Source organism: Semicossyphus pulcher, unplaced genomic scaffold (genome assembly GCF_022749685.1).
Source record: "Semicossyphus pulcher isolate SPU_LCO1_2020_fin unplaced genomic scaffold, fSemPul1.0.p SCAF_7, whole genome shotgun sequence".
NCBI classification, from domain to species: Eukaryota; Metazoa; Chordata; class Actinopteri; order Labriformes; family Labridae; genus Semicossyphus; species Semicossyphus pulcher.
The window spans coordinates 29,292,501-29,319,244 of record NW_027211748.1 but is presented as its reverse complement, the minus strand read 5'-3'; the positions used below and the strand labels follow the sequence as shown (position 1 = coordinate 29,319,244).

Sequence of the window (26,744 nt, the reverse complement as noted above, 5' to 3'; positions counted from 1 at the left end):
CACCGTCTCCAGAGTGAACGACGTTCCTGTTCATGAGTTGCAAATTGATTCGTTCAGTTCACCGTGTTCACTGAACCTGCTCTTTTAGCGCGTTCAGACAACTTTTTAGGATCTCCTTCCAAAAAGGTCCGCTCATTCAGAACGTTGCCACCAAAGGCCTGACCAAGTGGAAACCAAGTGAATTGATGACATTATTCCTGCTTATTTTTGCTTCTAGTTCATTTCTTAATCGCTCATTAATGTTGAGCCAGAAGAGATCTCTGATCGTCTTGAAGAATTGAAACACGTCAGAAGCAGGCAGGGCGAGGCTTCTCTTAGCTGCAGACCGAGGGAGGATCAGATCATTAGATCGTTCCCTGCAGCCCGTGGTCACTTGTTGCCATGCAAGAAGCCCTGAACACTCTGACAATGACGGGCAGACAGGTGGATCCTGACACAGTTTCTGTTATCTGAAGTCGTCCTGACCTTTAAAGTCTGGCTGTCACTCACATGACAGCGCACCTCGCTGCCGTCTATCTGCAGCGATCCTCCTCTTCTCCCTCTGTGGGCAGCCGAACGCCTCCAGACTGACTCAGCTTGATGAGGAATCATTCCCGGGGGAGGAGGGAAGCTGGCCGAGGAGGTGCGGAGGGACAAATCAGTGACTCCATCCTTTCTTTTCTCTCCTAACCTCTCTTTCACCCTCCTCCTCCTCCTTCTCTTTTATCTCGCCGGTGTCATGCAATTGATCTCGGACAATCTTGCTGTTACCAGACACTGCACTCAGCCACTCTTAATATTTAATGAAGGATCGGGCCATCAGCCGCAGCAGCTTTTTGAGCTTTTAATGGCAGCGTTTTCCAGGGACATCTTTGCACTGTGACCTCCCGAGCATTTCCACAAATTGCTACAGACGTGAAAGCTTTTACCGTCCTTCGTTCTCACTCTTCTGTCATGAAGGAATCCCACAATCAGAGCAGGGAATGAAGACTTTTCTTCCATTTAGAAATCTGCCTGCTTTAGCACAACTTATCCGTCCAAACACTGAGCCATTGGTTTAAGAAGAGACGCTTCCAAAGACGACTAAAGCCGTAAAAATACTTCCAGTATTTTTAAATCAGGGCCCAATTTTTACATGTCGGCTGGCAGCTGAACATCTGGCTGTAATGGATGCAAGGTAATATAAGGGGAAAATGCGCCCAATCAAAATAACGTCCACTAAGTGCTTTTATTTCCACTGACAGGCTCAGAGTTATTTTTAGAGTGTAAAAACACTACAGGAAGGATCCCTACAGAGACAGACCTTTTGTTACAGAGGAAGAAGCTTCTTGAAACCAGGAACAGCCGTTAAGTCGCTCTTTTTAAAGCCACCAAACAAATTTTTCTTTTTACCTCTCAGAGCAGTGGCGTTCTTAACGCGTCACTAACTGGGCGCCGCTTGTCGCACCGTAAGCCCAGTCCATAATTCTGCAAATGCAAAGGCTTTCATCAGTGGGCCATAGGCTCAGTCACCATTGTGTCACGTCGTTCTGCGATGCATAGAGACTTTACAGACATTTATTTACATGAAAATCTTCCAGATTATCACTGGAATGCGCTGGCTATTTACAGCCTTCAACCCGCTGTAGAAACAGCGGGTCGAACGGATCACGTGAGCCACCTGGTCTGGAAATGCCCCATCCAGCTCCAGGAGGAGCCGCAACATATTGCTGGAGAGGGGGGTGACCGGGCTAACTTGCTGAACAGTGACATCATCAGTGACATCATCAGTGACATCATAGAACGTTGCCTAGGAGTTTATAAATAGGACCCATTTGGTCTATGATGTCACTTACTGACAATGCCTCGCAGAAGCAGACAGACCCCTCGCCCTGCTCGCAGACGCAGGAGGGCTCGCAGGTCCTCCATCGTCCGCAGACGTAGGAGAGTTGTCCGACGCAGACGCTAGACAGCCGCAATAAACATGTAGCACAAGCATCAAAATGACGCAATCAGTCTGGTTCATTTACATAACATTTCATAACATTTACATAACAGTTAGTCACATTTTCTTAAGTCACAGTTCAAGTTAAAGATTCAATCTTGAAGATTTCAGTTTCGTTCTCTTTGGCGCCTCTCATGGCGACAAACAGTAATCGTGGGAGGACACTTCCCAATCTAAAGCTTACAAAGCCACATAATAGATTAAGGGCTGAGACATTTTACATCTCAACTTTCAAAGCTCAGAAGATGATGTTTCTCCAGTATCCTGCAGTGAGGATAATGATCAGTCTGCATCGGCAGAAAGACCTAATGCTCCAAAAACAGAACTCCCCTTGTCGCGAGGTGGAGACCTTGATGGCACGAGCCGGAGCCGAAACCCCACGCAGCCGTCACCCCACGCTCCGCCCATGCTTCCAGTGTAAATGAGCTGTAATGGTTGTCCTTCTTTGTTTGTTCTGCCACAGTAGATTACTGTTTACCAGGGTTGCCAGGTCCGCGGCCTTCCCGCTGAACCAGGCTACCTTTGAAGTGTTGCCGCAGGAGGAAATTCTTGTCTGCTGGTTGGGTAGACCTGTTTTGCATGCAAATTACATGAATAATAAACTATCTGTAAATATAAATCCTTTATTTAACATGATGGTAAGTGGGAAAAATACGGGAAGTAATACACAAGGGACTGGTAACGTGAAAATGGAATCAGAGACTGGATAGGACGTGTAGCTGGAGATAATACGAAAGCTCTTTGTCGTCGCTGTAAAACCGAGATCGCAGGGGGTGACAGGAGTTGTCTGTGATGGATGCCAGCTTTGATAGCATCCTCCTCTCACCAACCTCCATGACCATCTGAGTTTAATCAATCTGTGTATTTTATAATGCATTTGGCAATGATAGCAATGCTGTTAGACTTTAAAAGCAGTATGTGTGGTTCGACAGGGGGACATTTTGAGTTCTAGCATTGGGCTGGTTTTATTGGCCGTTGGGCTGGTTGTGTCACACAGACCTGGCAACCCTGCTCGCAACACGGAAAAGCAGCCGCTGGCAGATGGGAAACGCGTCACTTACTGGACGCCGATTCACTGTCCTGGATTTACTATACTGTAAATGCAAAGGCTTTCATCAGTGGGCTCAGTCAACATTGTGTCACCTTATTCGGTGATAGAGACTGAACAGACACTTATTAACACCTGAGATTATCACCTAAAGGAAAAAATCCAGTAAGGAATATTGTTCGGGGAAATGTTTCGGAGTAAAAGTGGAAGTTGACAGAACAAAAAAAAAAGATATGTTGCCTTTCGGCTCAGGTCTATTTAAAGGCATAAAGGAATAAAGAGCTTGCTTCAGCATTGGTCTCGTTCATAAACTGCACTGAGGGGATTTTGTCCTCCGCCGCCGTTTGTCACTGTGTTTATTCCTCCAGCCTCTTCGTCAGAGAGGCCAAATAAACCTGTGTGTCTGTCTGGGAGAATCACTGCCCTGAGTCTGGGCTCTAAACGATAAACAACAGACACTTCTCATTGGCTCATCTCCTCCTCTCTCTGCTTCAGGCTCTTAAACCGTTTGTAGAGTTTTTAGAGCCAGGAGTGTCCTGACCTGATTAATGACACCTTGTTGGCTTTTAAAGCACAGTCGGTCCTGAATCTGCCTTCAGGGAATATAAAAGCTACTTTTCCACTTCCTTCTTTATCTGAAGTTTATCTTTTTGTTGTTTTTATTTAAACGTCATGTCTTGACGTCCAAATGTCCTGAAACGTGTCGGTTTCAATCCAGCGTTTTCAGCAGCGGTGACCGACCTCCAAACCTACCTGCAAGTCATCCACTTTTTTCCTGCCACGCTGACTCAGCGCTCAGCCCTCCTCTTGCTCCATTATGGTCCGTGCAGCCAGACATTCATCTCAATGAAAGCCTCTCTTTGTGTCTCTTTCACTGAACTGCTGACAGAACCTTATTACTGGTTATTGTATCGCGGCTGGTAAATAGAAGACGGCAGAATGCACCGAGGTGAACTCGTAGGCCATACATTTGGCAGAGTCATTGAGTTTTTTGGAGACTTGGCTGCATCCAGCGAGCAGAGCAAAATGTGCTTCGTCAGGGCGCGCGTGACTCATTTCTGCTGCACTATCAAAAGCTTCTGATCGAGGCTTTGGCTTCAAACACAACAGGGCACTTCAGGTGTAGAGTATGATGTAGAAAGAGCTGTTCCAATTCAACCTGAAAGCTACAAAACAGCTGGATCACGTCTAGAGTGAAGTCATGAGAACAAAGACGGAGGAAGTGTTTCACCACGTGCTGCTTGACAACACATTTACAAAGATGTTCAAACTTTACTCTGGTTATTGTCAGATTGTCATTCATCCATCCATCCATCATTCCCGACGTGCTCCCGTGACGAACAAGCTCCTCTTTACAGGTCCTGCAGGTGATCCTTTTCTTTGCAGCATTGAGGGTGAAACTTTACAAGTTTCAGGATGCGATGGCGTTGCATCGGCCGCCGCCATTTTACTTTGTTTTGTTTACCTGTCGCTTCACGGTGGCTGCTTTTCATGTGCAACTCTCAGCAGAGGAAGTGAGGATGTGAGACGGCTCACCCCTCAGCAACTCAGCCCTGGAAAACCATGTTACGTCCGTGCAGAGCATGAACAACACGTGATGACGCAACCAACTAATTATTGACGATTTTGTCATCGATTTTTGTCGACAATGACGACTTATCGTCGCACCCCTGCTGCCAAATCCATACAGCATGAAGAACTGAAACCATAATTCAAGTACTTTGTTGGTCCATCAGTCAGTTTAAAAATTGTGTTTAAAACTGATCAACCTGACTCGGAGGAGCTAAACCTGCTTCGTCTGGAACCTGGTTCTGTCAGCAGATCTAAAGAGTTCAGTAAAAATAGGAGGAAGAGGCACTGTGGAGCCTTTAATCAATAAACAGGGAGCTGCATCCTCCTCCCCTCGGTGCTGTTATTCTCTCATCTGCTCACCAGTGTCCCTCCTCGCCTTTTACTGTCTTAATTAAGTGTAACTGTGGCTGGAGGCGGGGTCAGGAGGTTAGAGGACAGTGTGCTGAGAAGCCTGACCTCTGAGACCTCCTCTGCGAGGGCTCAGAGGTCAAACGCGTAACAAACCGAATAATGAGCACAGACAGGTGAGGAGCTGACACATGAGCGGGATCACGTCTGCAGGGACACATGTTTAACATCACAGTGTCAGTGCAGAGAGCCATCCATCTTCGTTTAGACTGGCTTCGTGTCACAATCTTTAAAGAGCGTTCAGTCATTTGGGTTTAAAACGATGAATGAACTCTGGATTTGTTTTCTGCTTTGTTTTATTTGTTCAGAATCTATATTTAAAAGCCTCGGGGACAGGTGCAGATAAAAGCAGGGTTTGTTTTTTCTTCTACACTATTTTCGTGCGATCATTTTTTGTGAACTCTTCAGAGCATCATCTCAGTTTCTTGTGTTTCCTCCCCCCGCTGTGTAAAGCAGTTTGATATGCAACACCATGTGTCCTGTCAGAGTCTGAGAGCATATTGAGTGAGGTTTAAAGCTTAAAGTGAGGGTGATTTTCGGCTTACTCTTCACATTGAGGATGATTTCAGACAGGATTACCCCCCCGGCTGTAATCTATTCATAGCGCAGGGCGACAGCCAGCAGCACTCACCGCTCTCCTCCGGGGGTCAGCGTTTAATGAGATTACTTTTGGATTACTGTTATCTGTTTGAAATGTGAAAAATCAGCAGGTACTCAGAAAAATGAAGGAAATTCAGCCCTCGTGGTGGAAATGTTTGACCGCAGAGAATTTGTTCTCAAACATTTCCTTTATTCGTTAGTCCGGGTGTGAAAATGAACGAGGCGAGTTCTGTAGATAACATCCGACTTATTCCAGCTGCTGTTTATATTTCAATCATGTTACAAGATGGCTCCGACCTGACAAACTATTCACCTTTCAAAAGAGATTTCTTTGGCCACACAGTAAAGTAACTAACATAACAGAACAAACACGTAATGTCTGTACTATCAGTACTGTAAAGAGTGTATGTTGAGTGTATCATGATGTGTGTGTAAAATAAGGATAAAACTGAAGGTTCATGTGGTGAGCTGTAGTGTTCCTGGCTGTCACATGGTGAAGGATGAGAGAGACTGAGCGCATGGTCGGCAGCCTTCCTACATGCAGCTCGATCAGCTGAGATCAGGTGTGTTGAATCCGCCTTGATGACTCTGACTGATGAATCTTCCCCCACCTGCAGTCAACCTGGGAACACCACAGAATAAGAAACAACCACACCCACTGATCAAGACAACCTCAGGGTTTTCACAGTCATCAACACTGTTTTTCATTGTCAGGAGAATCAGAGAAAAACAAAGCTTTATTTGTTCTTTGTTGTCCTCGTGTTGAACTCGCTGCATTGCTTCTATGATGCTTCTTGGCGGATTGGAGCATGCGCCTCATGTCTGTGTCCTTTACCGCGGTAGCCATTAACAGGAAGTGACGAACCGAACCGGAAGTGACGTCATCACGTCATGCTATGGGCGAAAACATATGAAATATTCAAACAACTTTATAAAACGACAGTATACAAGTTATACAGTTATTGTTTTTAACTAGAAAATAATATTCCGAGTTAAATTAAAGGCCTTAAAGTCGAGGTGAAATGAAAAATGTCATTTTAATCCTTTTAGATCACATCCCCGGTAATAAACACGTGTGCTTACGTAAGCTAGTAGCAACCAGTTTCAACCAATAATATCATGACATCCACCTGTCAATCAATCTGCAACATTTAGCCGCAGAGCACCGAGAACGCTCGGTCAGTTAGCTAGCTACTGCGCTGTGGAGAACGTCTGTCTACGCCCACTTCTCAGCGATCAAATCAAATCCCTCTAATGATATGTCCCGCCTGCACGTCCTGTTTCACTCGGAAATACGTCACGATGAGGAAGCTAGATACTCTCGGAATGCCGTTTCAGCTCGACTTTAAGGGCAGCACATGTTCCTTTTTCTGGGTTCAGCTCCACACCAAAATCCTAAATGTTTTAAGTGCAAGATGCAAGTAAAGTTTTTTATAAGCCTTTGATAAGACTTTTAAACATTTGTAGCCGTCTAATTTGTTAGTTTCTCAAGTCACGATTGATTTTTTTCCAAACCATGAGTCGGATGAAGCTTTTCAGTCACGAGCGAGCTTCAGTTAGCGGTGAATCATCGCGCAGTCCCCGACCTCGCCAGGAGACACTTTGTTTGTTTGTTTGTTTGGAGCTGTCCGCATTGTTTGTATTGTTGTGTATAATTTGATTATTTTACATTTAGTCATTTACTTGTTGTTATTCGTTAAAGGAAGATATAGGATTCAATTGAATACCATTTGTGTTATTAATATATTTGAGTATTTAGGCTTTTATTTTGAAAGAATGGAAGGTGAATGTTTTTTTACCAGGACACGGCAGAGGAAAACCAAGGACGCCAATTATCATTGAAAGATTGTTTATAAGATACAATTGTTGAATTAAACACAAAAGAAACCGTATTTTTATCTTGATCCGACAATTTGTTTGACCCTGCGAACAATCCACTCTCCCCACGCTCCAGTGGCCGGTTTGATTTTGAGTTCTGTGTTTTACTGGTTTTAATGACACGTTTTGGGGAGGATGAGATCTTCATCATTTGTCTTCTGGTAAAAACTTAGAGTAATGGACACTGAAAACAACTTATTCGGCAGCTAGCGGCAGCTCATCTCGCAGGCCCTCCTGACGTGCTGTGTGTGAATGACACTGTTTTTTATCCTGAAACTGCTTAATTCAGCGTTGATTCATCAGGTTTGTTCCGGAGAGGACGATTTAACAAGACCGAGCTTTAGAAATCGTATATAACTGAAGCTAACGATGTAGGCAGAGAAAGCAAATATTGATGACCACCTTGTGCAAAGCAGAAAGACGGGTGCTGAGTTTAATTTGCTTTTGAACAGCTCTTCGTCGTACGGTGGCCCCCAGGGACAAACTTAATGGAAGAATCAAAGAGCAGACTTTAATTGAGGCTCTTAACCGTCGTCTACAACACTTTGTTGCCAATGTGGTGGCGCCTTGTATTGATTAATCCATCAAAATCAAGCATTTGGCTTTGGCTCGCACTCTGAATGTCCGTCTCCTCCAGCAGTTGGTTTGAGAAAAGGTTCAACTGAGGCTCCCTCAAAAAGCTCCTCTGGCACTAAGGGCCAGTTATAAACTCAATCAACATTTCATCTGGTTTATTTTAGCCCGTTTAAATATGCCTTCATGGGCACCAGTGTCTGAGGACACAAAGTTCTGAGACATGAGAGTTTGGGAAATTAAAACAAGGCTGAATAAGGTGATCAGATGATGTGTTCTCCAAGGTAAAATGTTTATGTCAAGTCTGGTGGAGTTAAAGTGAGCGATGTAACGGATGTTTTGGGGTCTATCTTTGTAGGGATCATTTCTGTAATGTTGTCAGACATTTAAAAAATAGTTGCTTTTCTACTCTTTCCTCTCCAGCTAGTCTTTAACAGTGGTTGTTGTATGCAGCTGTGCAGGTAGTGCACGGTCACATGCTTCTTTCCTGAAAGAAAATGGGCAGTTTAGCCGTGAAAGGAGCCTAAAATCTCAGTCCTGCATGATTAGTTTGTTGAGTGCTGGCAGTCTTTATCTTTGCTGCACTCTTTCTGCTGTTTTTTGTTTTAGTGATGTCTCGTCTCAGGACAAACTGGACCGTGCAGCACACGTTCTTGAGGCTTGTAGCAGCTTGTCCTCTGGCATCTGTGCTGAGTGTCTCCTGGGATGATCGGTCTTCAACAGCTACAGTATCACAGACTGTCTCCCCTCTCCCTCAGGTTGTTGAGCTCAAGCTGCTACCTGTCCCGAAGGGATCTGTCGCCCTGACAGTCTCAGGGAATAACCCTCAGTTTGTGCGCTCAAGAACAAACACAACTGCCGAACGCTGCATTTAGCTTGGCAACTGGATATTATTGTTGCATAATTACATTACTGACACTAAGGACTTTCTGTTTTACACAGTTTTTAGTCTTCCATACATATGCTTCTATTCACCATAATGTGAAAGCACCAGAGAAAACATCACCCTGAATTGTTTGTTAAAAATCTGCGGTTGTGAATTGTGACCTTGTGTCCAGAGAACAATCCAAGAACAGAGAGCATCAAGACAGAGGCAAGACCATTGCTTTGAACTGAGATGGAATCAAGACCAAAATTAAGGCAGGGCCAGACCAAGTTAAGACCAAGACCAAGGCAGGGCCAGGCTGTGTCAAAACCAAGACCAAGACAAGGACAAGGACAAAAGCAGGGCCAGACTGTGTCAAGACCAACACCAGGGCAAAGCCAGAGCAAACCAAGACCAAGGCAGAGCCAGAGCGAGTCAAGACCAGGACCAAGGCAGAGCCAGAGCGAGTCAAGACCAGGACCAAGGCAGAGCCAGAGCGAGTCAAGACCACGGCAGAGCCAGAGCGAGTCAAGACCAGGACCAAGGCAGAGCTTAACCAAGTCAAGCCCAGGACCAAGGCAGGGCCAGACTGAGTCAAGACCAGGACCAAGGCAGAGCTTAACCAAGTTAAGACCAAGACCAAGGCAGGGCCCGGCCGTATCAAGACTTAGACCAATATGTGCAAAAATGACGTCTTTAAATTACTATTTACTATTTAATTTACAAAAAGGACTAAAAGCAGCAAAACCTTACAGTTAGGAAGCTGGGACGAGCAAATGTTTTACTTTTTTGCTTGACAACGATTAATTGAAACATTTTGGGTATTAATTGTCTTGTGATTAATTATTTGTTGTAGCTTTAACTTGTTCAGATGTGAAGTATAGTTTTTAAAATCTTCAGCCACATGAAAAGAATCAAACTGACACTTAAATACGGACTAGGATTCCACGAGTGACGTAAATAAACCAGCCTCAGAAGAATGTTGATAATCTCTGATGCCTTGGTATGGATACCAAAAGGACATAGTACACACTGCAGACTACACACTTCAGTTCAATTTGTGTATCAGCACTCACTGACGCATTCAGGCAGCAATCCATCACACTTGTTTACAGCCGCAGAGAGCTCACCACAATGGCTGCCTTCAGCTTCTCCTCCTGCTTCTCGCCCTGAGGAGAAAACAAGATCGGCACATCTATAAGGTGACATTAAAGAGCACGCATGCTGCTGGGAAAGGTCAGGATCACATGTTCGGGAGAATCTTCTCCAAAGGCCACTACAGGAGGAAGCACATGATGCTGGATCTTCAGTTGGACATAGAGCTAGTTTGTCGGGGGTTGCTGTCAAAAACACACTGCCTAGGTCTGATAATGAGGCATATCGTCGTAATCCTGGTGTTTTAAAACATGGGCCCTTCTGGGGGGTGTTTAAATTTCTATTAGATATAAAACGTTTTGGAATTGCTCCAGTTGATTGCTTCAGGAGCAGCTACAAGCCGTCATGGCTTCAGTGTAATCCTTGCAGGCCCATCAAAAGTGCATCCGCCAAAAGTGCTTGTTTTTGCCACTTACAGGCTCAGATTGTTAGTGCAAGTGTCTGACCACATTAAAGAAAAGATCCCTGCAGAGAAAGACCTTGTTTAAACCCCAAAATAGACATTACACCGCTTTCTTTGAAAGCCACCAGACCCCATTGAAAAAAATGGTAATTTTACCTCGCAGAACGCAGCACAGTAGTAGCCTGTCTTCCACTGCCTCGATCAGCTGGTTTGCTGCTAGCTAACCCTTCAAAACACCAGTGACACAACAATACAAATCAAGGTTTCAAATGACCTGAATTCCTCTTAAAGTGCTTAAAGTGTCTTATTTAGAGACGCAGACATGTGGCTCTTTCATCAGAAGTCGTAGTTTTTCTGTATAAGGAAAAAATAACTTTTTCAGGCCTGAGTGTCTGAATTAAAGAAATCTTTGATCACCATTTTTGCGGATATTAATTTTATATTCATAGTTATGTCAAGCAAATAAGTATTGAGTAAATAGACCGTCACTGTTTCTGTAAGTGACATGTTTTGACACATGCATGTGGCTAAACTGACGCGTGGTGTCTTAGTGTAGAGGATGGTGGATGTGTCTTCCTGCTGATGAACAAGCCTCAGCAGCCTCCCTCTTATTAACATGTGCATTCAAACAGCCAACACTATAAATATTCGATCTTCTTCACCCAGAGGACGTGTAAAGTAAACCCAGCGCGCCGTCTTTGGCTTGCTTCTCATCACACATTCAGAACATATTGGTGAACATCTCAGCTTTCATGGCTGCTTGTTGGAAATGAGCTGCTGTAACACACACACACACGTCCTCCTGCACACGTTCACTTGTCATCTCAGTCGTGAGGCCAATTTACACGTTCAGCCTGAGAAAACAGCCGGCTGTGAATCTGGAGGTGCCAAGAAGAGCTGTTTTCAGACCGACAAGGAGAAGTGTTTTTGATTTGACTTTCAAATCAGCCTCTCGCACCAATAATGTCGTTACACTCCAAGTCCTACGGTATGTTCAGTGTTTTAACAGCCAATCATTACACCGTTGTTGTTGAGACGCAGGTCAAGATCAAAACAACCACGGTCATTATTTTTATTTTATCTTATTATTAGAGACAGATTATTTTTCTTTATTAAGTGTTTGTAATACAAGACAATGACACGGTTAAATAACATCAGCAGAACAATAGATTTTGCAGCTACTGTATGAGAAGCTGTGGTCTGGTCCGCTGTGTTTTCTGCTGTTGCACAGAATGCTAATAATCCCATGTAAACTCTACACTGTAGTAGTTTCTCCTGATTGTGTCTCACACATGCGACTTAAAATAGAAGTCACACGTGTCTGTGACAAATGTCTCAGCTTAATGACATCAGATATTCTCATGCTAACGACTCACATGTAGGTCACATGTCATGGGACTCATATTTGGAGCAGTGTGTGACGTAAACGATGTTTAATTCAACCTTCAGATGTTCAGAGGAGAGAAAACATGCGATCTGTGTCACAGGAAGAAGGAAAGTGTGAAGTGGGACACTTCCAGCTGCCGAGGGAACAGAGCGTCTATGTCACCTTTATGGACCGCTCAACAGTCACTTAAACAAATATACTATAATGATGAATGTTTGCTTTAACCAGCAATGCAGCTAATACTCATTTATAAGCCTCAGCTCTGAAATGTCATTGCAGAGTTGAACCGGCTCTTCTGTGATACAGTTTAAAGAACAATTAAACATCATCACCAGCCTGTTGTATCCCTGGATCCACAGTGCACAGGTGTCTCCATTCTGTCATCTAAGAGCACATTCAATGTTAGTAACTGACAGCTGAGGAGCTCTGCATTGTGTCTGGTATTCCCAATGCAATTTGCAAACTTACTGACTGATCCGACTTATTCTTGGATGAATTCAGGAAACATGAATTCAATTAGAAATCTTTTAGGAACAATAGGTGAAAGGTTAAATGAAGAAAGGGTCATTACCTGTATGTCTGGAGGACTGGAGCCCCATGGGAAAATCTGACGTGTTAGTACAACCATAAATTATAACTTAATTTAACTTTATTCATGCTGTAAAACATTTACGACACCATATACTGAATATATTTTTTTATGGGAGACAGAAGTGACCATATGCGGACAACAGGGTGGAGCTGGAGAGGAGTAAGGGGCTGGAAAAACCCAAGTTATCAAAGCTACACAGTCTGTGCTCGTGGCTTATTACACTCTATGTGTGGTTGTAGCTGACTGTAGTTTATTTATTTAGAGTATGGAAGAGAACTTGTGAAACGTAGCGTACTCCTTGCTCAACCACATCTCTGCTGGGAGAGCGAGGAATGAGCTGTGAACACCAGAAGTGTTTTTTGTACCAGGCTGAAAACTAAGACTGCACGATTAATCGTTTAACCCTCGCAAATTCCTTCGCAGGATGTGCAATAGTCACTGCGTTTGTGAAATTAAGTTAAACTCGTCAAGTTGCTGCTTTCTGGTTGCTTGGTGCAAACGGGATACTCGCCATCACCCTCCATCACTAATCTACAACAAAAGTCCGTCTGTTATCACATTAGTGCAGCTCTTCAAAAGAGAACTGACTGCTGAGCTGCAGAGTCTGTCAGCTGCCTGTTGACTGTTAAACTGCACGCGACGCTGTAACAGATCATGTTAGCATGATGGCTTCTCAGTGCGTGTACTGCCCTTATCAGTGACACCTTGTGCCGGCGCTCGTTAACGCTGTGGCTACAGATGCGGGTAGGACGGTGTGTTAAATTGTAGCGGCTACACCTGCAGCGCTCACACGGCGTGAGGTCTCGACAGGAAGTGGAGTCGCTGAACCAAGAGCAATAAAAAGTTGGAGGGTTGATGGTTAAGTGTGAATGTACATAAAAACACACAGCATTTATCTGGTAGAATTTCCTGTCATTCTTTTTTAATCAGAAAGTTATCAAAGCAATGTCACTGTTTTACAATATCAAACTACATTATCGTACCTACTGGAAACATGTTTATCTCTGCTGTACAGTTTAACATGGGGCTCTGTGGGGACTGACTCACTGCTGGAGACAGCCTCAACTGGCCACTCGAGGAACTGCAGATTTTTGGCACTTCCACGTGGGCTTCGTTTCTCTCTGCAGAGATTGCAGCTTGATTGAAACTGATGGTCGTGTTAGTCTCGGGAACATCCCCGTTTAATGCTGCTAATTACTGAGAGCCGATGCTGTGTGAAGCTTGTATTGGCAGATGGTCACAGATCTCTGACCAGTCCAGGTTATAAAAGAGATTTATGACGGTTAGATCAGGTTCACTGCAGTTACACAAGCTTTAATCCTGTTTAAATAGAGAGACTGTTTGCACTGCTGGAATACATGCTGACAGTTTGTCCGCAGAGTGAATACCCAGAGCTTCAGTTTGTTTTCCTGCAAACATCAGTGATCATGCTGTCAGTTATGAATTATTAATAGCTGCTGTCCATGTCATGTTAAATTTTAAAATGTAATATCTTCTGACGGCCTGCGTTGACTGTGTAATATCTTCATCCAGTCATCAGGACATAGCTGAGCGTGTGAAGCCGAGTTAATCAGTCGTCCTCCTCTGTAGCTCGGAGCCACACAATAAATCCCTCCACTTGGCAGAGGAGGTTTAGCTCCAGCTGCTCCTCCAACATGTTTGCATACAGCTGTCATCGGATACTAAGAGCAGGTTACAGTGCGGTGGCCCGACAGCTTTGAGGCTCTGCTCTGCTGCTGTTGTACAGTACATATGTTATTGTGTAAAGACTGAAATAGAAGTCCACACATTGTGCAGGAAGGAAACTGATAGCTCTGAAATATGGATGCTGGCTGATCTTTCTCTCTGCCCCCTCTTTCCAAAGCGTTTTGTTGTGTTAAAAGGTGACGCTCTCTAATTATCCTGCCGTTGTGACGCGCTGAGGAGTTCCCACACTCGGCTTAACACAGTTTTCTTCCCTCTGCAGCCTCGAAACATGATGAAGTCCAGCTGGAGAGATCCTCACATGAGTCGTGTTTCTTGGCAGGGAGCTTTTATCGGGGCAAAGATTTATTCTCTTTTCATAGAGTCATGTTGGTCCGGATAAAATCAAACGTGTTTACTGTGTAATGTTAATGGGAGCTTTTAGTCTTGGCTCACGCAAACAGTGAAGTTCAATGGCGTGAACGTGATCACAACCAATCGGAGCTCTATCTCCAGGGAGAAGAAGGCGGGGTGCTAAACAAGCCCTTTTTACACTGCCAGTTCAAGGCGGCATAATTACTCCTCTGTTACGTTCTTCTATGTAAAACACACAGAGGCGAAATGGTGGGGTGAAGTCGCTCCGCCTCTGAGCCGGCATCGGAGGAAGTAACAGAGGTGAAACGGCGTCTGTGTAAACAGCTTGTTTGTTTACTTATTGTTCATTTCCACCAGGAGCATGATGGGAAATAACCTCAACAGGAATGTCGTCGTGGTTTGTAAATAGTCATCCTGTCAGATACCCAGTCTTTGGAAAATCTCGGCCGTCCCTCAAGATCCGAGCATCAGCTGATTCACTTCTGAGCATGAGCGCTTCACCTCTGACTGTAGCTCGCTAATCGCACCTGACGAGTGGGTGGCTCACGTTCTAGCTCTGTAATGGTCGAGCCGTGATGGATGTTTGCGAGGCCAGAATGGAGGTCGGCTCTATTTTTACAAAATTCGGGTGAAATGACTCATAGGACAACTTTTGGAATCGGTCCAATAGATAGCCTTCGCAATAGCGAGGCTCTTGGTTACTTGTCCTTGGCGGACTGCATCCTCATGTTTGACTCCTATCTGAGCAGAAGTCCAGGCCGTCCATCCATCCATTCATCTGTGCATATTTAAATGAGGATGAGTGACCTGTTACTGACTACAAATGTGTGTTTATTTTCCGTGCCTCGCTGTCTGACTGTCCCCACCCTGGAATCGGATTGAAAACATTATGATAATTATTACTATTATTAACCCCTGCTCATTATTTCCATGTAGCTGTTTATAAGCTGCCTCTTCCTGACCCGCTGCTCTTAATGAGACCTTGTTAAAAACATCCACATCACTGGCATTTTCCTTTAATGAGTGCACCGGCGCTCTCCAGGCTCGTGCCCTTTATGGCGAAGCCGGCGCTGCTCTTTTCCAAAACAACATGGACGCCGTCACAGCCACCGCAGCTGCGGCGGCTTATGGGGTTTTAATTTTCGGTCTCCGTGGGAGGAGCAGAGGCCTTCGGGGGGCGACTTAGAAATTGAATCAGTGCTGATGGCGTCCTGGGAGGGATTCACAATAACACACCGTGATGCACCGGGAGGCTCCTCAGCTCACTGCGATACAGAGAAGAGCCTCAGGGGAGAGCAGTGTGTGTGTGTGTGTGTGTGTGTGTGCGTGTGTGTGTGTGTGTGTGTGTGTGTGTGTGTGTGTGTGTGTGTGTGTGTGTGTGTGTGTGTGTGTGTGCGGCTTAAAGGAAAATACTCCTACACATATTCAGATTTGGTCTCTCTTTATGGTTACATTGTGGGGTTTTGAGCAGAGGCGGGCCGCCTCCACTGAATTAATGGCCGCCTCCACCGCCGTCAGAAGAAATAACCCAGTTCTTCCAGTCCCAGTCTGCACTGTTATTAACCATAGAAATCACAGGTGCATTCACATGGCCAAATGAGAAACCAGGTTTTTCTTATTTATTCTGCAAAAGATGTTATCGACAAAAAAATCTGTCGACTCGCATTTTGTGGTTGAATCTCTGATATGATGTGTTAAGAGTGAATCCCTGTAATGTAGTCACTGTGAAGAGCAACAGCGCGTGTTTGTGTTATTGTGTGGCTCTTGGAGATTTGAATGGGTGTTTCAGATCCAACACAATAACACACACAACAATAACGAGTGGAAGACCAGCATCTCCTGCGCGCTGCAAGGTACAATTACCGCTTTTGTCAATGGAGTCTGGTGGCTTTGAAGGGACAGCTTGCTCTCATCTTCCTCTGTAACAAAAAGGTCTATCTCTGCAGGGATCCTTTCTGTAAGGTTGTCAGACAGTCAGTGACAATCTTGTGCATTAACCCTTAAGATGTTGCAGCCCTGATGTTTCACTGCTGTCCACTGAAGCGATCCAATGAAGCAATCCCAAAAGTTTTTGCAGTAATTTTGACCCTTAAATATCCAAACATCTTCTATACAGCTTATCCCAGGGATATGTTCAGGGCCGTTGGGAAGCTGGCGTCTATCCCAGCTGTGATTGGGCGAGAGGCGGGGTAACACCTGGGCTGATCGCCAGTCAATCACAGGGCTGACACATAGAGACAGACAGACACGCTCACATTCACACTTACGGGCGATGTAAGAGTCACCGGTGAACCTAACGAGCATGTCTTTGGACCGTGGGAGGACGTCGGACTTCATTCCAACCGAGATTTGAACGAGGAACCTTCTAGCTGTGAGGTGACAGCGTTACCTTCTGCACCGCCGTGCAGCCCATTTGCTCTGTTTCTGCTTAAGAACACCCAGCCCTGGAGGGGACTGTCAGCAGGCCTGAATCTTGAGGTTGCACGGCCTCCTGAATAAACAGCTCTAAACTACAAACTCTCCACTCCATTAACGACGAAAGCAATCCAGATCAGTCAGAGAGGCCGACAGGCAGTCGAGGAAAGCCCCTTCATAAAGAGTCAACTGGCTCTCCACAAAGCATCGAGCTGTCGAGAGCAGCAGAAGTCAGAAACCCCCCTCTTCATGCTCTATTTTAGCCCTCTTGTAATGTGCTCTTAGTGCCGCAATTTCACCGCGGAGGAACACAGCAGCAGAGCACTTCAGAGCTTTTCCTCTCAGCGAACGAGGACACCGAACTGTCTGTTTGAGGTTTTTATCTGCCGTGACACAACAGTGCCTCGAGTGTGTGAGCAATAACACTTTGTGTTCTCTAAAAAGGGAAAAACACGACGGTGGACGGAAAGCAGTGGAACGAGCTCAGTCTTATGAAACCACCATGGCTTTGGTCTGCCTCGTGCTCAGACTCTTAGACCAGAACTGAACCATGAAAGAAGGATTTTAAAAGTGACACCTTTTAACTGATTCTTCTCCTGTCGGTTGTCTAAAAAAGATAAAGATGTGATATTTTGGGTCATGAGTAATGCCACAGAATGAAGCCGTGCAAAAGTAGGGCGGTGTATCTCATTCATCTCACATGCGCTGAGGTGATGACGCTTGGTTGTACACACCTCAGATGTCCACTTCCTTTTAACACTGTGTAATGTGTTTACTGAGGCCTACCTGTGCACACTCATGATCCACCTCCACAGGTGTTTTCGCTCATCTTGCCTGATTAGACCGCCTGTTTGAGGTCTTGTTATTTGACGACAAATAATGACAGATGTGGAGAGCAACGATCTGACCCGAACAGCACACCACACACATGAACAGATCCATTCACCAACAACCAGAGTCCGACTCTCACAGCTGGAAATCTCACTAAATCTCTGGCGCTCAAACGAGACTTCAGAGTAAACAAACATGGCAGACGACGGGCAGGAAGAACTGGAGATGATAGTTTTTGGACTTTTTAGTGAAAATTCATGAAGACAAAAGAACAAACTGTGGATGAAGTGGTGGAGACGGCGTGAACACGGGCTGGACATGTTACTTTATGCTGCACGTTTACTTTTGTCGCCATGGCTGCGATTGTTGTGCTTCCTGCTTCAGTCAGCTCGCTTCCTGATTGGCTATCGTTTGGTTCCACGTGACGAGCCACAGAAAGCATGCTCGGCTATCCTCGGATGAAATCGGTGTGGCCAAAATCACTCTTAACATCCCTCACAGCACAGGAACATCTTTAAGATCATCTTCAGAACCATCAACCTGAAGTCTGAAGGGGGGAATCGAATCAAAAATCTGCCTCATTATCGTGCAGCGTGCATTCGGCATCAATCAACCTGAAGTCTGAAGGGGGGAATCGAATCAAAAATCTGCCTTATTATCTTGCAGCGTGCATTCGGCATCAGTTGTGCTGCAGCTGTCAGGACCGGAAACTCTACAGTCAGCAGTGGCTTCACTGTATACCCTGCACTGGACGGACTGAGCGACCATGACTGCATCAGTATTTGATGATAGATGGTTGTATGGTGGTGGAGAGATGAGGCCACCGTCGGGTGAGCTGCCTGGTTAACCTCAGTTTGTCCTCACGGCTTCCCAAACAAAGACCCGGGAGTTCTGGCCACCTTTACGAGCTGGGGATCCAGCTTTGCTTGCAAAGGTCACAAAAGCTAGACATTTCCTCACCTGGCTGCGTGATCAGGACTTATTGATAGACAACCTTATCAGCCTCCTGCAGATGCACTACCCCCCTGCTCTTTTGAAGGGGCAATAAAACAGCAGGGACTTTATTTTAATAGAGACAGAGAGACACTGTAGATGGTAGCAGATGCTCAGGACCTGTCCGGACTTGTCTGTGACTTTAATTACTCCCCGTAGACACACGTGCACTACATGTGTGTGTCTGTGTGTGTTTCATTGAACTCTCAGGCAACCTGTTTGAATACTTGCATCATGTAGAGCTGTAGCAGGCAGGAGGAGGCCGGCTGGTTGGTGGTGGAGGGTGGGGGTGGGGGTGATGGTGGTGAAATCCCCCATGCAGCTGAGGAGGACTGTCGTGTTGCAGGGGGTTGCATCATCATCTTGCTTTGTGACGGTTTAACACGCTGACTGCTCCTCACTTTGCAGAATAACGGCTGATGAAAACCTCTCAAAGAAGAAAACGGGGCGGCCATGTTTTTCTGAGTCACTGATGTGTTCTGTTGAATCGTTACACAGCTGCTCTAAATCTGAAGTCTACTGAGGTCTGTTGAGGCTTTAAATTAAATCTGAAACGATCAGTTGCTCTTCAGTTGCTCATTTGTGAACTCTTGTACTTATTTTGGTTCCTCAGTTGAATCATTTGCTTCCCCCAAATTATGTAGAAATATGAAATGCTGCTGTGTAATTGCTAATTCGCTCCATTTCTCCCTGTCAGAGACAATTCAATGTGCTGTTTAACAGCCAAAACATTCATTAGTGTTACGGCTTTTTTTGCTCCAACTGCAGCCTTGGTTAAGGTTTGTTCCCGGCCTACCTGGTATCAGCACAGCGTCTGTTTAGGCAGTGAGAATGATCCCCTGACTCTGCAGCTCCCCTCAGCTCTACAGACTCTTTTCAGCCTTCAGGGATCCCTATCAATATCATGTAATGTTCAGTATTTGAGTCTCTATCTGATTCTTGTACTTCCCCTGTTAAAACAGCTGCACAGTGCACATTTCAAGTACATAACATAAATTAAATACAAGCAGCAACTGCAGCAGAGGAGTTGCAGCTCAGAGCAGCAGGAGTAACATTTCAATGATCACATTATAAGAGCAAAGAAAGTTCATGGTCGTGGATCCACAGCCTGGCCTGCACTAAAAGTTAAGTGTGTGCAGAGCAACGATCTGACCCAAACAGCACAGCACACACTCACCAACAACCAGAGTCTCTCACAGCTGGAAATCTCACTAAATCTCTGGCGGTCAAACGAGACTTCAGAGTAAACAAACATGACGGACGACGGGCAGGAAGAACTGGTGATTTAACTGAAACTTCAGGAAGAAAAAAGAACAAACTGTGGATGAGGTGGTGGAGACGGCGTGAACACGGGCTGGACATGTTACTTTATGCTGCACGTTTGCTTTTGTCCCCATGGCTGCGATTGTTGTGCTTCCTGCTTCAGTCAGCTTGCTTCCTGACTGGTTCCACGTGACGATCCACAGAGTGCGTGCTCGGCTGTCCTCATGGTTTCCCCCCACACAACAGGATATCAGATCGTAAATATTGAACATGTTTGTTTACGTATTGAAATCGGCCATGACGTTCTTCCGAGCTGATCGGGGGAAGTAAAATCACTCTAACATCGCTCACAGCGCAGGAACATCTGGAGAGATCATCTGTAGAACCATCGACACATCAGGACTTTGATTACTTTTGTCTGAAGGCAGAAATCAGGCCCAAAATCAGCTTGATTATCTTGTAGTGTCCACCTGCCTTACCTGGAACATCACTGCATTCACATAACACAAGAAGACTGAAGACGGCAGACGGACAACGTCTTCTAGACGAACTAGCTTCTTGTGCTCCAGATCGTAGTTGTCGCTGTATTGTTTTAAGGAAAGGACCTCAAAGCCAAACAGACACGAGTCTAATCTATCAATTTACTTCATTACTTCTCCCCGCACTGACAGACTGTGACAGGTCTTTAGTGGCTCTGTCCTGCAGGTGGAACAGTGGGCCGTCAGAGGTGTGCAGGAGGAGGCGTGCGGTCTCAGCAGTCACTCGTTCGATGGTGATCACTGACCTGGTTTATTCCTTTGTCTCTGCTCTCTCGTCTCCTCGGGTTTCAGATGCTCTCGTCTCTTTCCAGTGAACGTCTTGGCTCGTTGACTTCTTATGGTTGTAGATAGCTTATCGGTGATGTCACACTGTTTAATATTTAATGTCATCTTGACACACTTTTAGTTAGGTCAGATCATTGTATGTTTTTTGGATCAGATTATCTCCTGTGTTGGACGCTTGAAAATAAATAAATACTCACGTTTTAAGAGCACATGGTGTCTCTTAGGATAGTCAGACTTCTACTCTTGATGTCTTTTCATCAGCTGCAATATTTTCTGTTGATTAACCATTGAATGTTTGTTTTCTCAAGATCATTTGCATCCCGATTTGCTCTGACAGAAGACTGATAAAAGCTTCTCAGATGATTGTTAAAGTGAGCAGTGCATCACAGTCGCCAACAATAACATGACTGCAAACACGAGTAGAGATTTATTCGATCTCACCAGAGCTGCGTTCAAGTCCTGCACTCATCACCATCGACCGTTAAGGTCTCCTCAGACTCGTCCTCCCGTCAGGTATTAATCACCTCCGTCAGCATCCAGGCCTCGTTCTGCCTTCGTAGTCCGACATGCGCAGCCGAAGTCCCTGCACATGCTCAGTCTTCTGTTTTCTTCTTCTGTGGTGAATGTTTCAAACGGCTCCCTTTACGATGTCACGCAGCCCATAAAGCGCTGTGATTAGATTTTTGTGTGATGCTGCTACAATCATCACTTTCGTCACCCTTTCGACGCTAAAATGAACAAATGATGAACTCTCACCCTCTGTCTTTGCTCGTGTGTTTCAGGTCGCTGCTCAGGCCGTATTGTTCATGTGCATGAACACTGCTGGGATATTCATCAGTTACCTGTCAGACCGGGCTCAGCGCCAGGCCTTCCTGGAGACGCGGCGCTGCATCGAGGCTCGGCTGCGACTCGAGACGGAGAACCAGAGACAGGTGAGTCCACCACACGTAACAGCACATGTGAAACACTGCCTGTTGCATCATCAGACATTGTTGAGAGAGGTTTTCAGAACGGGACAGGTTCAAAGATTTGCTAGCAGCGTGGTTCTCGTGGTCTGCTTCACATATCCATGGTCTGCGATGGTAGTCTAACATTTTTCTCCAGCGCCCACTGCGACTTTGACATTGTTGTTTTTTATTGAGTGATTTATGCACATGCGTGTCAATGAGCAGATCCCACTGTCTGGTCCGTGTAGTCAAAAAGGTTGGGAACCCCTGTGCTTAACAAACACCTTAAACCCGGTGAGCTTAACATCCACATGCTAGCTCTATTATTGTCAGCATTTAGCTCAGGCTCAGCCTTACAGAGCCTGTTGTTTCTGCGAGTACTCATGAGCTCCTACTGTTTACCTCTTTACAGTTACAGTTAGTTTACTATGGCTGCCCACTATGCATGATTCAAATCATCAGGTGAGAAGACCCTGAGTCGACTCACATCTCTTCACCTGAATCTTAATCTGCTTCACTGCACACAGAGCAATGCAGGAGCAACAGCAGGGCAGTCTGTGACGTCTGTCTCCTCCTCTCAAAACAAACACAGAATCAAGCAGATTGTTGGGCCTTTATTTAGATAGAGAGGACAGCGGAAGTGTCGGAAACATGGGAAGAGAGAGTGTGGAAGACACACGGCAATGGGCGATGATGGTAGTCGAACCCGAGGCTGACACATCGAGGACTGTAGCCTCTGTGTACGGGCTACGCGACTGAACCACTGCACCCCACGAATGAAGCATTTTCCTGTCGACATCAGTGTGTTGGATGCATTTCGACGAGCGACAAGCCGAGCTGCTTCCCGCTTGTTTCGAGGTTCTTAGCTTGTTGGTAGGTTAGAAATCCTTCAGTGTGAATCGTTCACAAGGTTTTTACCCTGAGCCGAACTTTCCGCAGAGGTCTTGTCCTCTCAAACGTGAACATAACTGGTGCTTAAAACTGCTCCAAACACGATAGAAACCATCATGTTAGAAATCTGTGTTTCTCAGATGTTCTTTGGTGCGTCTTCGGGGCTGAGCTGCTACTAACTTTAGCCCAACTTGTAACAGACATCCAGTAAACAGGATGTAGTTAGAAACAACGTGGACGTGACTTGAAACAATAAAGAAGAAGTCAGGTGGAAATGGATGTCACGGCGGGGGTGAATCTGGGTTTACGAGCATTATGCCGAATCAGGTACAGTCCTACAGTTTCCAGGTTGCCTCCTCAGGATGGACTGACGTATACATTCACAGCAGCAAACAGAGTTTTGATGTCGATGGTTTGGGGGTTGCTTTAATGGAGGGTTAGTTTTAGCCAGATGCAGAATATGGCCTGTGCACTTTAAGAGATGTAGAACGGTGTCTTTGTGACTTTCAACATCCCCTGCACCGCTACGGCGTTACATAACAGAACAATGTGGCGAATGATATGCGTTTTCATCCTGTCGTTTGGGCGTAGTGCACAGTGCGATGAGACTTTGATAAAGGATGCAAAGCGATTGATGGATTTCGGTTGACAGGACCGAACGTAAGCAGCTCGGCTAATGAGCCCGCTGAGAGGAGAATAACACGGACGCTGCATCGATCCACTGCTGTCACGCAACCTGTGCATCAGTGCAGTGGACACACACACACACTTAAATAGAAACAGTGCACAGAGTCTGAGTCAGACGGGCAGCACACACGCACAGTGACACATACTGAGCTGTGTTTACTCAGGGCAGAGGACGGTCGGGCTCTGAGAAGCCGCAGAAAGCTTTTAACTGAGTTTCCTGGAAGGGTTCGGCTCTGATAACCCCGACCCGAGCACACCGCCTTAATGTGGACCAATCAGGGAGTAGTATTTTTGTCAACAAGCTGTAAGATCGACTCCTCTCTGCGTGTCTTCTCTGAACTCCTTTTTATTAAAGTGTGACTGTGGTAAGAGGACAGGATGTGAAACAGGCGACAGCTGGTCTAATAAATATTTTCATATTAAAATGGATGAAGTGACGTTTTCAGGTTCTTTGATTGCGACACGATTCTGCAGGTGACTTTTCCCACCTTGAGCTCATTGTTTTTCAGCCAGAATCTTTCCTGTTGGGATTCAGTCTCAGCAGGATTTTATTTGATCCAAAAAGCTTTGATAAACCAACTGTGCACACGCTTATTCACTGTCCATGTTATATCTACAGATACTAAAGCACTATAATTCATACAACCCACATAAGCAGAATAACTGCTCTGTCCGTCTACAAGTAAAGTATGGTGTCCAGTATAGTCCAATTCTGGTGGGCGTCAGATGTAAGTCAAACATCGGGGCTGTTTCAGGTGAACCACATGCCAAAGGGTACCTTATAACTGATCTAACAGTGCATTAGGAGGCAAGACAACAGACCTGAAAGTGATCTGGAAGATTTGCATGTGAGTCTCTATCTAACGTTGAATGAGGTAACACAATGGTGACTGAGCCTGTGGCCCACTGATGAAGCCTTTGCATTTGCAGTATATAGTATTATTACAGACTGGGTGTCTGTGGCAACATTTGTGGAAAAAATCTCAAGTGGCGCCCAGTTAGTGACGCGTTCTCCATCCTGCCGTTTATCGCCACAGGTGCCGCCAAAGAGAACGAAACTGAGATCTTCGAGATTATGACTTTAAGACAGACGCTGAAGGGTTCTTTGTAACAGACACTTATGTATAACTTGAAACAGATGCTAAAGGGTTCCCAAAACAGCCATAGGGCATCTTAACACTGACCTAAACAGATCTGAAAACTGCTGCTCGAGAGTACCCTGAAACATACGCCGGCTGTTCAAATCAAATCAAATCAAACTTTATTTATATAACACCTTTCATGCAAAAAGAATTCAACACAAAGTGCTTCACAAAAAGCACAAAATTAAAAACATCACTAGAATTAAAAACATATCACAATAATACAAATACTGGAAACTTGCCCCTCCCGACCCACCCGCAGAGGCACACATACACTTTATCACACACAGATACAGACAGACACACATGTACACGTATGTTGGACACTGGTGGGACTTACGACTTTTTGTTTGGTATCATACTCTCAGTGTTGTATGAGGATACGTTGCTGTACACTACCTGCTCAGCACCAAACAGCAGACAGAGACATAAAGCAGCAGAGCCAGATATTTCCCTTAGGAACTGGTGGAGACCAAAAACAGAGCTAAAAGTTGTCTGTTGGAGATAAAGTCCGCTCTGATGGGATAATCACGCTGCTCTTTGACTTCTGGAAGGATCACTTGGCAGATTTAAACTTTTTGTTCTTTAAAAATGAATTTACTTTATCGTAACCCAACCTCCTTAAACAAATCTACATCCTTTTAAACATAAAGTTAGCCAACATGAGAATGTGATACTTCATCATTATTAAGGTGAATGAAACAGTTAATGGTACTTATTGTTTGCAGTGTATCTCCCAGTTCTAAGAAAGATTTCTAAATGCCCAAATTGAAAATATGAACCTGTCATTCTTGGGAGATATTATGCAACATTTAAGTCTTTACTGATACTCCCTGTTTTGGAAATGGACTTCTAATGCAGAACAGAAGATTTATGAATCACCTTAAAGGCAGACTGTACTTCTGTACTTCTCTGCTGACTTGAGACCACAAGCGACATCACAAACAGGACAAAGGAACAAAGTGTTTTCTGGTGAATCAGATATGAAGATAGAAGATGTCAGAGAGCTGCTGGAGGGCTTCAGCTCGCGGCTATATTCAAGCTGCGCTAATGACTTTCAAAGCTAATCTGACACTGAGTCCGCTGGCTCTCAGCTGTCTGAACCGGGGACAATGTCCAGTGGAGCAAACACGCTGCAGCCCCTGTTAACTGTCCACACTGCAAAAAACAAGTCCGGGTGTGCAAGTCACTTCCTGCTGCGGCTAAAACAATTCAAATAACACATGTGAGATCTTCTGCCACGATAGTGATGGAGCCTACAGTCATTTTGTATCATGAACCAGATCTTGAGTCCATTTTCACTGAAGAGAGAAGGTGGATGTTATTTACTGATCGCTGTAGCTGCCAACACTAAACAGATTGTTACTTTAATAAGAGCAAAGTCCCTCAATGTGATGTGATGTAAAAATGTGGAGCTTTTAAAGCCTTAAATTAAGAGTTAAACTTTAACAATTAAACTGGAAGCAAACATTTAGATTTCCATGTCACCTTGATGAGTGTGAGAAATGATTCAAAAGCATTTTTATTAAGATAAGGTTTATGCTGCACGGTGGTGCAGTGGTTTGTGCTGTCGCCTCACAGCTAGAACGTTCCTGGTTCGGATCCCGGTTCTGCCTGCAGTGGGCCTTCCTGTGTGGAGTCTGAATGTTCTCCCCGTGCATGCATGGGTTCCCTCCGGGTACTCCGGCTTCCTCCCACAGTCCAAAGACATGCTCGTTAGGTTCACTGGTGACTCTAAATTGCCCGTAGGTGTGAGTGTGAGCGTGAAAGGTTGTCCGTCTCTATGTGTCAGCTCTATGATTGGTGTAACCAGGTGTAACCCCGCCTCTCACCCAATGACAGCTGGGATAGGCTCCAGCCGCCCTACGACCCTGCACAGGATGAAAGGTATAGATAATGGATGGATGGGATGAATGAGGCTCTCTGTTTCTGCATGAAAATATTATCCACAGTTACAGGGTTAAACAAGGGAAGTCAAGCTTTTAAATCCTTTTGAAAACATTGAGTGGATTTCCAAAAATAATAACGCATTAAAAACAATATAAAACAAATATTTCTCTTAATGGATCGTGAGAGGAAGCCTTTAATATGTGAGGCAAACACAGCTACAGTGGGATTGACAGGTGACTGGCACAGGATCATCCCAGCTCTGAGACTAAACCAAACCGAGCTGATCCTCAGATTTACAAACTCTGAGTCAAGGAGACTCTCTGAAATCCTCACTTCTTGCAGTGGATCTTCAGCCCCCG

The 26,744-nt window shown here is 45.1% G+C and overlaps 1 protein-coding gene across 2 annotated transcripts in view; it reads left to right on the top strand.

Moving 5' to 3' along the window:
• Positions 1 to 26,744, top strand: part of adcy8 (adenylate cyclase 8 (brain)) — a 94,916-nt gene that overhangs the window by 9,252 nt on the left and 58,920 nt on the right. For both annotated transcript variants that reach the window (XM_069684523.1, XM_069684522.1), the window contains exon 2: positions 21,611 to 21,760. In XM_069684523.1, coding sequence (XP_069540624.1) covers positions 21,611 to 21,760 — 150 coding nt within the window. The remainder of the gene's footprint in view (positions 1 to 21,610; positions 21,761 to 26,744) is intronic.